The sequence below is a fragment of the Rhinolophus sinicus genome, chromosome 16 (assembly GCF_057876585.1).
Source record: "Rhinolophus sinicus isolate RSI-liver-muscle chromosome 16, RSI-T2T, whole genome shotgun sequence".
NCBI classification, from domain to species: domain Eukaryota; kingdom Metazoa; phylum Chordata; class Mammalia; order Chiroptera; family Rhinolophidae; genus Rhinolophus; species Rhinolophus sinicus.
The window spans coordinates 530,294-544,073 of NC_142516.1; the positions used below are offsets into that span (position 1 = coordinate 530,294).

The 13,780-nt window shown below is 63.8% G+C and overlaps 2 protein-coding genes across 7 annotated transcripts; one reads left to right on the forward strand and one right to left on the reverse strand.

The window, feature by feature from the left end:
• The first annotated feature begins 121 nt into the window (after positions 1 to 121).
• Positions 122 to 5,152, forward strand: ENTPD8 (ectonucleoside triphosphate diphosphohydrolase 8). 4 transcript variants are annotated; one of them, XM_074331428.2, is made up of 11 exons: positions 122 to 248; positions 1,642 to 1,785; positions 1,875 to 1,992; positions 2,276 to 2,506; positions 2,623 to 2,773; positions 2,857 to 3,016; positions 3,109 to 3,339; positions 3,426 to 3,689; positions 3,840 to 3,950; positions 4,168 to 4,302; positions 4,379 to 5,152. In XM_074331428.2, the coding sequence occupies exons 2-11, from the start codon at positions 1,660 to 1,662 to the stop codon at positions 4,568 to 4,570; spliced, it is 1,719 nt and encodes a 572-aa protein (XP_074187529.2). In that variant the 5' UTR covers positions 122 to 248; positions 1,642 to 1,659; the 3' UTR covers positions 4,571 to 5,152. The 4 variants fall into 4 exon arrangements, with proteins under 4 accessions (XP_074187529.2, XP_088649699.1, XP_088649698.1 ...); XM_088793572.1 differs by lacking the exon at positions 122 to 248 and adding an exon at positions 377 to 534; XM_088793573.1 differs by lacking the exon at positions 2,276 to 2,506.
• Positions 5,109 to 13,770, reverse strand: NOXA1 (NADPH oxidase activator 1). 3 transcript variants are annotated; one of them, XM_088793574.1, is made up of 14 exons: positions 13,328 to 13,762; positions 12,029 to 12,111; positions 11,201 to 11,309; positions 9,942 to 10,076; positions 9,468 to 9,611; positions 8,537 to 8,599; positions 8,199 to 8,242; positions 7,645 to 7,777; positions 6,497 to 6,536; positions 6,243 to 6,301; positions 5,869 to 6,104; positions 5,606 to 5,717; positions 5,392 to 5,506; positions 5,109 to 5,289 (listed from the first exon to the last, which is right to left on the reverse strand). In XM_088793574.1, the coding sequence occupies exons 1-14, from the start codon at positions 13,502 to 13,504 to the stop codon at positions 5,132 to 5,134; spliced, it is 1,608 nt and encodes a 535-aa protein (XP_088649700.1). In that variant the 5' UTR covers positions 13,505 to 13,762; the 3' UTR covers positions 5,109 to 5,131. The 3 variants fall into 3 exon arrangements, 2 of the variants coding, with proteins under 2 accessions (XP_088649700.1, XP_019612271.1); XM_019756712.3 differs by having other exon boundaries at positions 5,869 to 6,023; positions 9,504 to 9,611; positions 13,328 to 13,759; XR_016019483.1 differs by having other exon boundaries at positions 5,271 to 5,289; positions 5,392 to 5,523; positions 13,328 to 13,770.
• Between the last annotated feature and the right edge of the window lie 10 nt (positions 13,771 to 13,780).

Sequence of the window (13,780 nt, forward strand, 5' to 3'; positions counted from 1 at the left end):
GGAGCCCACACGTGACAGATCCTGCCTAAAGCAGCCCAACTGGCCAGTGCGGGGGGCTGAGGCGCCCCCCTACCCCTTACAGGCTGCCCCGCCCGCTGGCCTTTGCTCTGGCCCAGCCCTCTGCCTCCAGCCCTTCCTAGTCACCTGACTCTGACCTGCCCTTAGCCTGAACCCTGGCACTCTTCTCTTTGGGGAGGGGAGTGTATGAAAACAAAGCCTGAGCAGCCTCCAGAGCAGGGTGGGCAGAGGTGAGTGGTGACTGCACGGCAAGTGGAGGGGACAGCCTGGGCGGCAGGGGTGGGGAAACCCTTAGCAGTGGGGCTGGCCCTGGGCAGGGGCCCAAACTCACCCCCACTGAGCCGCAGTTGCCTGGCCTGGCAGCTCTGGCCACAGTTCTCCTGCTTCCGGCCCAGTCACCTGCCCAGCTGCAGACCCAGCTCCAGGTGGGCAGTGACACTCTGGGTGGGGACAGGGAGAGGCAGAGCAGCACCTGGCAGGTGTTTGAGGGACAACTTCCTTCTTGCTGTTCAACAGGTGAGGGGGCTGTCCAGGTCTGGGGGGTGCTGATCGGTCCGGGGAGGATGGTCTGACTCTGGGGAAAGTCTGCCCACCCACTGGGGACTCAGGCTGGGGGCTAAGGGTGCTACATCCTCTGGGGGTGGAGTTCAGGTAGGGTCCTTGTGTCCCTGGCCCCCCGTCTGTCATCTATGTGTGTCTGTGAGACATCCAGTGGCCTGGGTGCTGGTCTCATCTGGGCCAGGCTTGACTGCGGCTCTAGCAGGTCCCCTCTCTGAGCCCCCATCCCCCCTTTGTAAAATGGGATCAGAGCCACACAGCACAGCCCACAGTCCGTGAGGCCGGGAGCCCCGGGATATACGATATGGCACAACATCACATGAACCTCAGAGAGCAGTTTCCTTCGGGCAGTGGTGCCAGCTGGCCTGAGGTTCCTGGTGTGTGTGTGCACGGCCCAGCTGGGGGACAGGTGGGGCCTGGAGGGGGCCCTGCCAGGCCACAGTCCTGGGCAAACTGCATTCCTGGGTCAGCCCCAGCCAGCTGCTGGGAGGCGTCTGGGGCCAACTACGGAGTTTCAGACTCAGTTAGAGAGACCGGAGGCTGGGTTTCCAGCCAGAAGCCAGCTGTCTTGGTTGAGAACTCTTGGCCTTAAGGTCCTCCAGTTGAGAAGATGTACTTCCCGGGACCCCACCAGCCTCATTCATTGGGTTATAGGCGGGGGCCATTTGGCAGCATTAGACCCATCTGGCCTCAGGGCTCCACCTGGGGAGGGACCACAAAGAGGAGCAGGGGGCAGGACGGGGGGGTCCTGGGTCTCCAAATCGAGTCTGGAGCTGACCTGCCGAGCTGGGGCTCTGTCTTCCCGGGGGCAGGGGGGAGCAGGGGTCCAGGGAAGGTGGGGGGGGGCGGGTAGCTCTACTCATCCTTGCTGTGACATTAAAGGGTCTCTCCTGGACCATCAGTGCCGTGTGTCTCAGGCTAGCCTTGTCACCAGACCAGGCCACTCTGATGCTGGTGACACCCTGGGCTCCCAAGGCCTGGTCTTTGGCCCTGCCCACCAGCGCAGCCAAGGTGGGCTGAGCCCCAGAGTGGTAGCGTCTGCCAACTGCTGCCCACTCCCCGCAGGACCAGGCCTGCCCCACCATGAGGCTGACCTGGAAGGAGCGGGTCATGACGGCCCTGCTGGGGGCTGCAGTGGCCTCAGGCATCACCACACTCATTCTCATCCTGGTGGAGGCCACCAACGTCTTCCTGCCCACAGACATCAAGGTGCACCCCCAGTCCCCGAGTGGGGGAGGCTGGGCTGGGCTGAGCGCGGTGCCGGGCCCCCGCCCTCCTGACTCGGGTGTCACTCCCAGTTTGGGATTGTATTCGATGCCGGGTCCTCCCACACATCGCTCTTTGTGTATCGGTGGCCCGCAGACAAGGAGAATGACACGGGCGTGGTCAGCCAGGCCCTGGCCTGCCGGGCGAAAGGTCAGTGGGCAGTCCTGTTGACAGTGGGTGGGTGCTGGGAGCTGCCCACTCCCTGACGGGGCTCCTGAGGGTGGAAGGCTGGGAAGTGGCACAGGCTGGAGCCGGGGAGGAGCTCTGTGTTTATCCCTCAGCCGTCAGCAAATCCACCTACAGGAAGGGGCTCAGAGAGGGCGAGTGAGGGGCCCACGATGGCATAGCCGGTCAGTGGGGTGACTCCCAGGGCTCTGAACACATCCCCTCCTGAGCCTGCACAGACCGCGCCTGCCCTTTCTGCCTCTTCCAGCTTCTGGTGGCTCCAGCTCGCACCCCTCCTCTCTCCACCTGGGCCTCTGGCTTCACAAGACTTCTGCCCTGTGCCTCAAACACCTTCTCCTTTCTCCTACAAGTGCCCCCATCATTGGATTCCGGGCCCACCCACGGAATCCAGGATGGTCTCACCCTAGATTCTTAACTTCATCACATCTGCAAAGGCCCTTTGTCCAAATAAGGTCACAGTCGCAGGTACCAGGCAGTGGTGAGGATGTGGACCCACTTTTGGGGACCACTATCCAAGCCCCCACAGGCCCTTTTAGCCCAGCCAGCTGCCGAGGCCAGGAGCCTCGAGCCTCATCCTGGGGTGCTGTGTTTCAGGGCCCGGAATCTCCTCCTACGCCTCCAGCCCCGACCAGGCTGGTGAGAGCCTGCGGGGCTGCCTGGAGGAGGCGCTGACACTGATTCCAGAGGCACAGCACCAGGGAACCCCCATGTTCCTGGGGGCCACTGCCGGCATGAGGCTGCTCAGGTGAGCGGTCTGTGTTCCCATTGCCCCACGGGTGAGCAGGTGCCGGTTCCCAGCAGCTTCAGCCCCTGCTCCTCTCTGCGCAGCCAGAAGAACAGCTCTCAGGCAGCAGACATCTTCGCAGCAGTCACTCGGGTCCTGCGCCAGGCTCCTGTGGACTTGTGGGGCTCTGAGCTCCTGGCCGGGCAGGATGAAGGCGCCTTAGGCTGGATCACCATCAACTACATCCTGGGCTTGCTAGTCAAGGTGCCATGGGCAGCCCCAGGGCGGGGCTGGCTGAGCAGGGCTGGGTCAACGTGGCTGGTCCTGGAACTGACTCCCCATCTATCTGTGCTCAGTTCTCCTTCTCTGGGGAGTGGATCCAGCCTCCGGAGGGGACGCTGGTGGGTGCCCTGGACATGGGTGGGGCCTCCACCCAGATCACATTTGTGCCCGGAGTTCCCATTCTGGACAAGAGCACTGAGGCCACCTTCCGCCTCTACGGTTCGGAGCACCAAGTCTACACCCACAGCTACCTCTGCTTCGGGCGGGACCAGATGCTCCTCAGGCTCCTGGCGGGGCTGGTGCAGGTGGGCCGGTGGGGGGCAGGGCCTGGGCCGGGCGGGGGCGCCTGTGTCCCCTGCAGGTGCTCAAGGCCCCCTCCGCCGCCCCGCAGAGCAGCCCGGTCCCCCGAGTCCGTCACCCATGCTATCACAGTGGCTACCAGGGCACACTGTCCCTGGAGTCTGTGTTCGAGTCGCCTTGTGTGCACACCACAGCGCCCCCAGACCTCCCCCAGAACCTCACTGTGGAAGGGACAGGGAACCCCGGGGCCTGCATCTCAGCCATCCGGGACCTCTTCAACTTCTCCAGCTGCGAGGGCCGAGACAACTGCGCCTTCAGTGGGGTCTACCAGCCGCCCGTGCGGGGCCCGTTCTACGTGAGTACCCACACTGTCCTGCTCTAGGGTCCCAGCCCCAGGGGCCTGACCACAGGTGGGCACAGCACTCTGGGACCCCATGTGGGTGGGGTGGGAACACGGCCTACCTGGGCGCCTCCCCAGTGCAGACACACCCGTCCCCTCCTCCAGGCTTTCTCCAACTTCTACTATACCTTCCACTTCCTGAACCTCACCTCCGGGCAGCCGCTGGCCACCGCGAACGCTACTGTCTGGGAATTCTGCCAGAAGCACTGGAAGCTGGTAGGTGGTTCCCAGGGCCACCTGCCCGCTTCCCGCCTCCCTGGGCTGCAGCTTCACTGAGCAGGGACTTGGGGGACCCCACTCCGGCCAGTGTGGCCAGAGGTTTGGGGGAGCTATCCTACTCCAGGCAGGAGCCCCAAGGTCAGGACCCTGAGGGGACCAGACTCAGGTGGCCCAGGAAGTTGAGCCTCACCTGACGCGCACCTCCTGCGTCCAGGTGGAGATGACCTGGCCGGGGCAGGAGCGCTGGCTGCGTGACTACTGTGCCTCGGGCCTGTACATCCTCACGCTCCTAGTCCACGGCTATGGTTTCAGAGAGGAGACCTGGTCCAGCATTGAGTTCCGGAAGCAGGTGCCGCCTCCTGGGTTGGAGAGGTGTGGGGCTCTGGGTGGCTGGCCGCAGCCCTGACCACCCATGTGTCCCGCAGGCTGGGGGCACCGACATCGGCTGGACACTGGGCTACATGCTAAACCTGACCAGCATGATCCCCGCCGAGCTGCCCGCCCAGTGGCGGGCACAGAGCTATGGAGTCTGGGCAGTCAGTGTCGTCTTCATGGTGGTGACCCTCGTGGCTGTCCTCGCTGTGGCTGTGGCCCAGCTCTTCTGGCCTCACGATTAAGCCAGTTGCCTTCTGGTGCCGGCAGGAGAGGCCCACCTCCCACAGCCTGGTGAGGCCACCCCAGCCTGGACGCATGAGCTGGCCGGAGCTGTGCTGAGCCCCTGACCCCTGAGGGGCCCCTGATAGGCTTGTCCTGTGGGCTCTGCCCTCAGGGTCGCTCTGGCCCAGGAGGCTGTGCCGTGGTCCTCACCCAGGGCCTCCCGTCCTGGGTCCCCTCCTCCACTGTACTTTCCAGGGCAGCAGGGCCTTTCTGCACAAACACCAGGCTGCCAGGACCCTGCAGCACATTCTGACACTGTGACTCCGGCATCAGAGAGATGGGGACCGGTCCAGCCTGGGAGGGGGGCGAGACGGCTGGAGCAAGCAGGGGCCTGGCTCCCTGGGAGGGGCCAGCAGAGCCTCGGGAGGCTGTGGGAAAGGCCCAGCCTAGACCCCTGCTGTTGCCCGGTCTGAGAGGCCATGAGCTTCTCAGAAAGCCGCCCACCCCACACTCTCGAGCGTCAGGAGCTTAGAGGCTGAGCCCAGGACACGGGTCACATCTTGGTGAGCAGATTGCTTTTATTAAACCTTCTTGCCACATGACCCTCCAGAGCTGATCTCACTGGGCCCGGGGGGTGGGGGGGCATGGCATCTCACACACTGGCTGGCAGGGACCACGAAGCTCTTGGGGAAGATGCCAACACGGCCGTCACAGTGGCCCTCCAGCCATGCTTGGTCCACTGCAAGGGGACATCAGGGCAGTAAGCAATATCCACTCACAGAAACCCCAAGTGCCCAGGTGGCCCCAGCAGGGTGACGGGGAGGGCGGCTGCCTGCTCAACCTTCACACAGGATGTCCACGGTGTCCCCCGGCTGCAGGTCCAGGTCCTCGGGCCCCTGGGCACAGTAGCCATGCTGGGCCACCGCCTGGTAGAGGACAGGCCGGCCGCCTACTCCCTGTGGCAGAGGGGATGCTGCACGGCCAGTGGGCACCAGAGGCTCTGGGATGCTGCCCTATGGCTGCCCCGCCCCCGCCCACACCATCCCCAGACTCACTCGGCACTGGAGCTGCAGCCCGGTGGGGCCAGAACCCGCATCCCACCAGGCCCTCTGCAGGGCCTCCTCCTCGGGGAGGGGGACCCAGTGCCCGTCACCAGGGTCTCGGTAACTGCAAAAAGATTCATTAGCCTGGGCAGGGAGGGGCTGTGAGATGGTGCTGCCCTGTGACACTGCAGCCAGTGCACCCAGCCCCACTGCCAGCTGCCCTGGGGTCCCATCGGGCCACCCGCTCAGCAGCAGGCACTGGCCTCCCCACCCACCTGAGCTGCCCACACTGGGCCTGGAGAGGGAGGGCCTGGCTCAGCAGGGCCCGCAGGCTGGACAGGTCAGCTCCTCTTGGGGCCTTCAGGGTCAGGGTGAAGGCACACTGCACCGTGATGGTCAGCAAGGCCTCGGGGTCCTCCACAGTCACTCCCTGGGACCAGGCGAATGGCGGTGGCGGGTCTCTGAAGCCCCAGGCCTGTGTGCCCAGGGCCTGGCTGTGGTGGGCTGGGGCCTTAGGGGTGAGGGCTGGACTGAGAGGGTGGGAGGGGCCGTGGCTAAGGGAGTAAGGCTTCATCAGCTGGGCTGCCTGGGCCATTCAGAGCGATGGGGCCTGACCTCCCCACATTGCTGGGGAGTAGGGGCCTCTTACCCCAGCACCTGAGGGGTCCTGAGAGGGTCCAGACTCTGGGCCACTAGCTGCTGGCAGCTCTGTGGAGGCATGGAGCAGGGACTCAGGTGGCCAACCCCCAAAGGGGACTTTTTAGAGGGGTTGCCAGCACCACGGCCCACAGAGAGGTCCACTTCCTCCTTGGGGATCAAAGAGGCTGCTCCCAGCCCCCCAGGTGCCTGCTCCCTCCACAGAGCGCCCCACCCCCACCCCCATCCCCTTCAGGACGCCCATACCTGGAAGAACCTGTTTGCCAACTTGCTCGGTGTGGGGCCTCTGCAAGGAAAGCCACAGGCTCTGCTGGGCCCGCTGGGGCCCTGGGGTGGGTGCAGCTTCCCCAGGCCTGGTGTCTGGACCTTGACCCAGCAGAGCCAGTGGTGAGGGGTGTGGCCTGTGAGCTGAGCTGGCCAGGCCGGAAGCCACAAACCCAAACGATGCTGGGGCTGACTTCAGGGTACAGACCAGGTCCCCACAGGCTTGGGGACCCAGACAGGCCACTGTGTCCTGTGGGCATGGGTCAGTTGTCCCTCCCCCACCCCAACATGAGGCAGCTCCAGTGGGTTGACCCCACTGACCCCGGGAGGCTGACAACCAAGGCCAGAGACCAGCCTCCTGCCTGTGTGGGGCATCTATAGTGGGGGTGCTGGAGGGGCAGTGGGACACGCCAGAAGGGCCCAGGTCCCAGCCACACTGACCAGCTGACTGAGACCCTCATTTCAAACGGGGGTCTGACAGTCTGTGTAAGTTTATAAATGAAGCATTTAGACTCGAGCAGGTTTGCCACTTAAAGCTGCAGGAGGGTCAAGTGCTTCAGACTCACAGGCGAAGGCAGCACCAGCCACTCTGACCGCTGCAGCTGGGACGGGAGGGGCTGCCTTTCAGGGCGCTGACTCTCAGCTAAGTGAACCGAACCCCAAGGCACAAAGGGCAGCTGACCGTCCAGTTTTTGGCCATGTCCCCTGATTTACCACCTTCCTGGGCATGGCTGACCCTCAGCTCCTGGTGCTAGCTCGGGCCAGTGGTCAGCCTGTGTCCCCTCCTTAGCCTCACCCCAGCCTGGGGCATCCGGGATGTCCACCATCCAGGAAGGAAGGCTGGGGTGATGGGGGGCCCTGCCAGAGGGTGGGATGCCCCCAGGGACCGCCAGGCCCCGGGCTTCACGCCCCCAACCCAGGCATCGGTTATGGTGGCTGGCTCGGGCCACATCCCTGGTCTGATGGAGGAAGCCGACGCTCATCTCCCAGTGGACAAGGAGGCCGCCTGTCCTGTCCTCAGACCCTCATGGTGCCCTGCTGCGGCCACTGGTCCTCAGGCTCGGCCTGGGGTTGAGGGTCCTCCCAGTACTGTGGCCCCTGCCCGCCCCACCTGGCCTGGGATCACTCGCCTGCTCATCGTAGGTGCCAGGCATGCAGCGGTCAGCCTGCCCTGCCTGGCCAGAGCCAATCTCCATCTCTGCATCAGGGGGCATCCTGGGGCTGAGGGGCGTGCCAGGTTTGCAGGGGCCTATATCAGGAGCCCTGGGGGAAGATGGGGCCCCCTTCTCAGGGCTTGCTGGGCCCGCACCCTGTGCAGTCTGAACACCGCCAGGTGGAGCGGCCCCCTCTGTGAGGACTGGGCGTGGTGATGTCAGTGGGGGCTGCCCAGCCTCCTCGCGCCAACCCTCCCTGCTGCCTGGGGTCCTGTGACCCTCTGGAGCCCACTGAGGCCTGAGCAGTGGTCCCACGGGAGCAGGACGGGCTCAGGACAGAGGGAACCCTGGACCTCTGGACAAACAGGGTCCTGGGAAGGGCAGAGAGAGGCTGGATGCCCCTTCCTGGCACCAGGGGCTTGGCCAGTTTCAATCTGGGAAGGGGACGTGATGGCCCTGGCCCTGGAGGGAAGTGGCCACTGCAGATGCGTGGGAGAACCAAGCATGCAGAGGGAGACGCCCCTTCCTACCTGGGACCAGCTCCAGGCCTGGGTTTACCATCCCCATCCTGAACCTGTAGGCACAGGGTGACAACTTCATTAAGGCTGAGGACACAGACCCCCATGGGGAAGTGTTGGGGGCCAGTGGGCTGGCGTCGTCTCCCCCAGGCAAGGCTCCATGATTTTACAGACTGTCATATGGGATGGGATAGTCATTCCAATTTCAGATCAGAGGAATGTTGGGGCGGCCGGGGAGGGCTCAGAGCATGTGTGGTATTTTCCTTCCTCAGCAGGAAAGGGTCTGGAGTGCTCTGACCTGCAAAATGCCAGAGCACAGGTCTGGGCTCGCGAGAAGGCTGTCCACCCACCTGGGGCTGCTGAGGCCGGACACCCTCGTGCTGGTCGTCAGGGATAGCAGAGGCTACCACTACCTGGTGAGGGACAGCAGGGGTGCTGCCGGGTCAGGGGGCACCCAGCCGCACCCCCAGGGGCCCTGAGACTTCTGCTCCCCCAGCCCTTGCTGCCCGCCCCACACTCCCATGTCTGCCACCTGCAGGGTGGGGGCCCAAGATGGCCAGACCTCCCCCGAGAGGTGGAAACAAATTGGATAAAGGAAACATCTGCGCTGACCATTTAAACTTATTCGTAATACAACTTTTAAAAGATTTTGCTTCTTAGAAATGCTTCTACTGTGATTGACGGGTCAGTGCAGCCCCACCCTGGACTCCACCAGCAGATATGGGCAGAGGCGTGGTGTTTGTGCCACATGCCCTCACCCTTGGCTGCACATGGCATGCTGGCCCTTGGTGACCAGGGATGTCGGGCTGGCCCAAGGGCCACCAGCTTGAAACCAAAGTCACGTGTCCTTTGCTTCCCCACATGCACCCTGCCCTGGGGGAAGAGCTGCTCCTCAGTGTCCTGTGATGTGGTGCCACCGGCCTGACCCAGGGTGGGCATGCTGCGCCCGTCAGCCTACCATCCTCCCTGGGACCTCGCTGTCTGGGAGCCGTGGCTGCAGTGGTGGCAGGCAGGGAGCACCGCTGGGGGGTCCACCCTCTGCGGGCAGCTTCTGGCAGGTCCTGCCTCCTGGTTCCAAAGCTCTGACACCTGAGTCCCATTTGGAGACACTGTTCCTAGCCTTGGGCCCACTCTCCACCCCCCAAGGCCTTTGTATCAACATGGACCAGACCCCATGTGTCCCCATGAACACAGCCAAGTGCTCAGGACACCCTGTGACTCAGCACGGGTCTGGCCACCTGCCCCTCTCTGGCCTGCTGGGTGCTGCTGGCCCCTAAGCACCTGAGGCCCAAGAAGCGAGAAGCTGCCCCTCTTCACCTTCGCCTTGCCCAGGAAATCCACAGGTGCCAGGTGCTGCAGCTGTCGCCTGTGGGGCTGGAAGACTTCGCCCCTGGGAACCTGCCGGGGCTGCAGGAAGGCCTGTTTCTGGAGGGAGGGCCAACCGATGCACACCTGAGCAGCTCACCAGGCCTGCACCTGCTGAAGGCCCTGGGCTTCAGAGCAGAAGGGTCACCTGATGCCCGCACCCACTTCCGACAGGCCACGGGAAGCCCTCAGCCAGACTCCACACCTGCGCACATGGGCCCCAGCCTCCAGAACTTTCTTCACCTCATATAGTTGGTTCTGGGGGTCTGCACAGATGTGAGTCCCAAACTGCGGGCTATGGGCCCTGGAGGCCGATCTGAGTCAGCTCAGGAGCCCGAGAGGCAGGGCGGGTCTAGTTCTCCTCACCTGCCCCCTCACCTGCCCCCTCACCTGTACTTGGTCCAGGGCAGTTCTCAGGTCCTTGCGGGCCCCTTCCGGCCCCTTGGAGATGGCTTCTTCCAGGCTGCGGGTGGCTTGGGCCCAGAGCCCCAGGCAGCACTGTGCTGAGGCCACGTTGAACAGCACCTGGGAGCCAGGTGAAAGGTGATTCCAGGTTTCAGGCCAGCCCCTGCTCCTGGCCCCACCCCTGGACCCCAGTCCCAGCCCCGCCCCATCCAGCTGTGGCACCCACGCCCCCCCAGCCACAGCTGCCAGAGCTCTTCCAGGCGCCCAGCCTGGCGGAGCCCACTGCAGGGGTCCCTTGCTCTGAACATCAGAGGCTGGTCTCCTATCTCTGCAGCACCCTCCACGCCTGTCTCACCTCCTTTCTGCGTCTGGCAGGACCCCTTCATCTTTCCTTGCTCCCTGCACCCCCACGAGTCTGGGGTCCTGTCCCGTGCCCCCATGTGAAAGGTCGTTTTGACAGACACGTTGGATTGGGTTAAGGCTGTCGCCAGCAGGGACCTGGTGCTCCTGGGAGCCCAGCCTCCCACTGACACCTGGGCTGCTGTGGGGACAGCAACTACTTGCCCAGCTCCACCTTATGTCAACAGGAGAGACCAACAGACCTCCTGAGGCCCTCTTCCTGTCCCTGTAACCTGCCAGGTGACACCATGCTCCTGGAGCCAGCTGGCCACCCTCTGGGGATCCTGGTGGGGGTCATGGCCAGGCCAGCTGCACGCCCTGCCCAGCACTATTCAATGTCCAGGGCGGGGGACACAGATGGGCCAGGGACCCACCCCTGCTGGGCTTCCTCCAGGATTCCCACAGGCTCCGAGCATGCTGGGAGCACTCTGGGCCTCTACCAACAACCCTCCTTCAGTGCTGACACTGTCCCCAGAGGCCGGGAACAGGCCCAAGTGCAGAGCCAAGGGTGGGGATACCCCCTGCCTGCCCCTGCCAGGGGCCCACAGCCAAGCTGTGCCCCCTCCCGTGACCCGCCTTTCCTCCTTCCCCACCCCTGTTCTGGGTGGATGTACTCCTGGTGGCCCCACCCTCACTGCCACCCTGAGCCTCCTGGGGGAAGAGTGACTGGCAGAGACTGCGGGGACAGCTGTGACAGTAACAACAGGACCCAGAGGACGGGGCGTGCAGGAACCCAGGGGCCGGGCAGGACCACTTGGGCCGCCCAGCCATGGGCAGCACCTGGGAGCCCCAAGCCAGTTCCGCCAATGGAGGCCAGCTCTCTGCACCAGCCAAGGCATGCTCACCTCCCAGGCCTGCAGTCTGAACCGCAGGCCCAGCTGTGTGTAGTCAATGGCGGCATTGCCCCTCAGCTGTTCCAGGGCCAGTCGGAAGTCGGACAGGGCTTCCTGGAACCTGTGGCAGCAGGGGAGCCAAGGGCCTCAGCAGCCGCAGAAAAAGGGGCCCAGCCCTGCTGCAGCCTTCCTCCTTCCCCTACCCCCAGCTCCAGGGACACCTGCTGGGGGCAGGGCTGGTCGCCCAGATCTCAGCCCACAGTGGGCACTCAAGTCCCCACAACGGGTCAAGGGTTCAGTACGCAGCCGTGCTCTGACCCAGCTCTGAATCCTGGACATTTGCTCCCCTGCCTGGGGCCCCTGTCTGCACCCCAGACCCAGCTGGGTGGTACCTCCCGGGACCCTCACCCCCAGGGAGGCTTCTGCAGATGAGACGGGAGGCTGCCCCAGAGCATGCCCGCCCAGCACGGGGCCTGTCCTGCAGCCCTGCCTGATGCTCTGGGAAGGGCCTCAGGGCAGACAGCCCAGCGAGTAGGGAGGCCCCACGCTCCTCCGTCCTGGGACACACTGCTGCAGCCCTCCCTTGGTCCCCATGCCTGCACTGGGTGTAAACACACCAGTCCCACACAGCAGACGTGGGAGGCACACAGGGGTGCCCAGGAAAGCGCTGTGTGAACACCGGCATGGAGACAGTTCTGCCCTGCGTGCGGCTCAGTGTGATCACAGCACCTGCTCCCAGGTTTCCGTCCAGGAGGGGTCAGTGAGAGGTGATTGTGGGGGAGAGGCGGAGGCAGGAGTACAAAGGGCCGTCAGAGAAGGAACAGGCGCCCCTGGGCTCACCTCCCCAGCTGGAAGTTGGCCACTCCTCGCTGGAAGAAGCCGACAGCCATGCAGGAGTCCTTGGTCACCGCTTTGTCAAATGCCTGGGAACAGAGATGCCCATGCAATGCCAAGGTCTATAACCCCATCAGCCCATGTCACAGCTGCTGTCCAGGGCTCTGTTTGCTCTCCCGCCACACAGAGCAGCCAAATCAAGGTTCATGTAGTGTGCAGACGACAGACTGCAGTCCCAGCTCTGCCCTTCCTCGTGTCCTGCTTCTCAGAGACAGTCGGTTTTCGTAATGGTAGCCGTTCCATCTACCTTTTAAAATCTTTGCCTCCCAACCAGGACGCCTGTGCTACTACCATCACCTTGACCGCCTTTAGTAATAGTCCCTCTCCCCCTGTTAGGTGGGGAGAAGTGAGCCCTCAGAGCCTCTGCCCACAACCCCGGGCCCCTCTCCCCACTTAAATCACAGAAGTTAAAGTATGCAGAAGTGACAACTGGACCACCTCACGCCTACAGTCACCTGCTGTCCAGAGATCAGATTTCCTTTCCTGGACATTTTCAACTGAAAAGGTTACTGAGAACTGTGGGTTTGTATGCAGAGGTAAGACATGATAGGTGTGGTCCCATCTCCTCCAATGGCACTGACATCGGGACTCTTACATCCTCTTTGCATCTGCGACTTTTCACTGACCATCTGCACAACTGTAGGAACTGGTGCTTTCTGCCCCGGAGCATGCATCTCCTGATTACAAAGCGTTCACAGGGCAGAGAGTGGCCCTGTGCACCCCTGAGCTCTGGTTCTGCTTCCAGGAGCAGGTTGGGAGACAGGTGAGCACTGAGATCTGGGATTTGGACACAGACCTTGTCTCCTCATCATCACGACAGGCATCGGCTGAAGCCCCTGGCCCAAACCCTACACCTTAGGAGACAGGTAACCCCTATCCAGGGAATCCAGCCTCAAGCGTTTCCAGGTATGTTAGCACCTGGGCAGCGAGCACCAGAACCAGTGCCCCGCCCCACGACTGTAGAGTCTGGCACATGGTCACCACATAGTGGAGGCACTGAGGGAGCCCTGACTCAGCTCAGGGTGGGATCCTGGGATCACACTGGTCCCACCTGCGGTCGGTGTTCATTGAGGCAGAACACCGGAGCGATTTTTCCAGGTGACCGTCGGGAGGAAGGGCGTGGGCCCTGGGCTTTATCACAGCTCTCACTGACCCAGTGCACGGTAAGTAAGGCACCCCAGGGTCAGAGGACGGCTTCCTCGCGGGTAGGGTCCCTGAAGCCAACCCCGGAGCTACCTGACTCACCTGCAGCGCGGCCTCCGGGTCCCCCGCCAGCAGGTGCACACATCCCACGTTGAAGCATATCCTGGCGGGTGGGTCCGGGACGCTCGAGAAGAGCTGCAGGGCGCAGCCCCAATCCCCGCGCTCCACGGCCTGCGCGCCCCGCTGCCAGTCGCGCACCAGGTCACCGAACGAGGGCATGGCGACGTCGGCACCCGGCCCGGCCCGGCCGCGGGGTAAGTCGTTGCTTCCGGGCGGGCGTGCGGCCGGCAGCGTTGGGGGTCCCGTGGGATAACTGGGGGGCCGAGGACCGCGGAGTAGAGACACCTGGGTCCGGAAGCTGGCTGGGGTTGCCGGGAACCCTCCGAAGCCCGCGGGGGATCAGGGGCGGAGGGCCGCTGGGCCGTGGTGCTGGGGGCTGGACGTCGGTGAACAGGTTGCACACGCCTCCTGCGGTCCACCGTGGCCCTTTGGCAG

What these genes read in the sequence shown, in the direction of transcription:
- ENTPD8 (XM_074331428.2), top strand. Translation starts at nt 1,660, where the DNA reads ATGAGGCTGACCTGGAAGGAGCGGGTCATGACGGCCCTGCTGGGGGCT. An exon ending in TCCTGGCGGGGCTGGTGCAG is followed by an intron (nt 3,340 to 3,425) that starts GTGGGCCGGTGG and finishes GCCGCCCCGCAG; the next exon opens with AGCAGCCCGGTCCCCCGAGT. An exon ending in CCGTGCGGGGCCCGTTCTAC is followed by an intron (nt 3,690 to 3,839) that starts GTGAGTACCCAC and finishes CCCCTCCTCCAG; the next exon opens with GCTTTCTCCAACTTCTACTA.
- NOXA1 (XM_088793574.1), bottom strand. Translation starts at nt 13,504, where the DNA reads ATGCCCTCGTTCGGTGACCTGGTGCGCGACTGGCAGCGGGGCGCGCAG. An exon ending in TCAGACTGCAGGCCTGGGAG is followed by an intron (nt 10,077 to 11,200) that starts GTGAGCATGCCT and finishes CCTGGCTCCCAG; the next exon opens with GTGCTGTTCAACGTGGCCTC. An exon ending in TGGCAAACAGGTTCTTCCAG is followed by an intron (nt 6,302 to 6,496) that starts GTATGGGCGTCC and finishes ATGCCTCCACAG; the next exon opens with AGCTGCCAGCAGCTAGTGGC.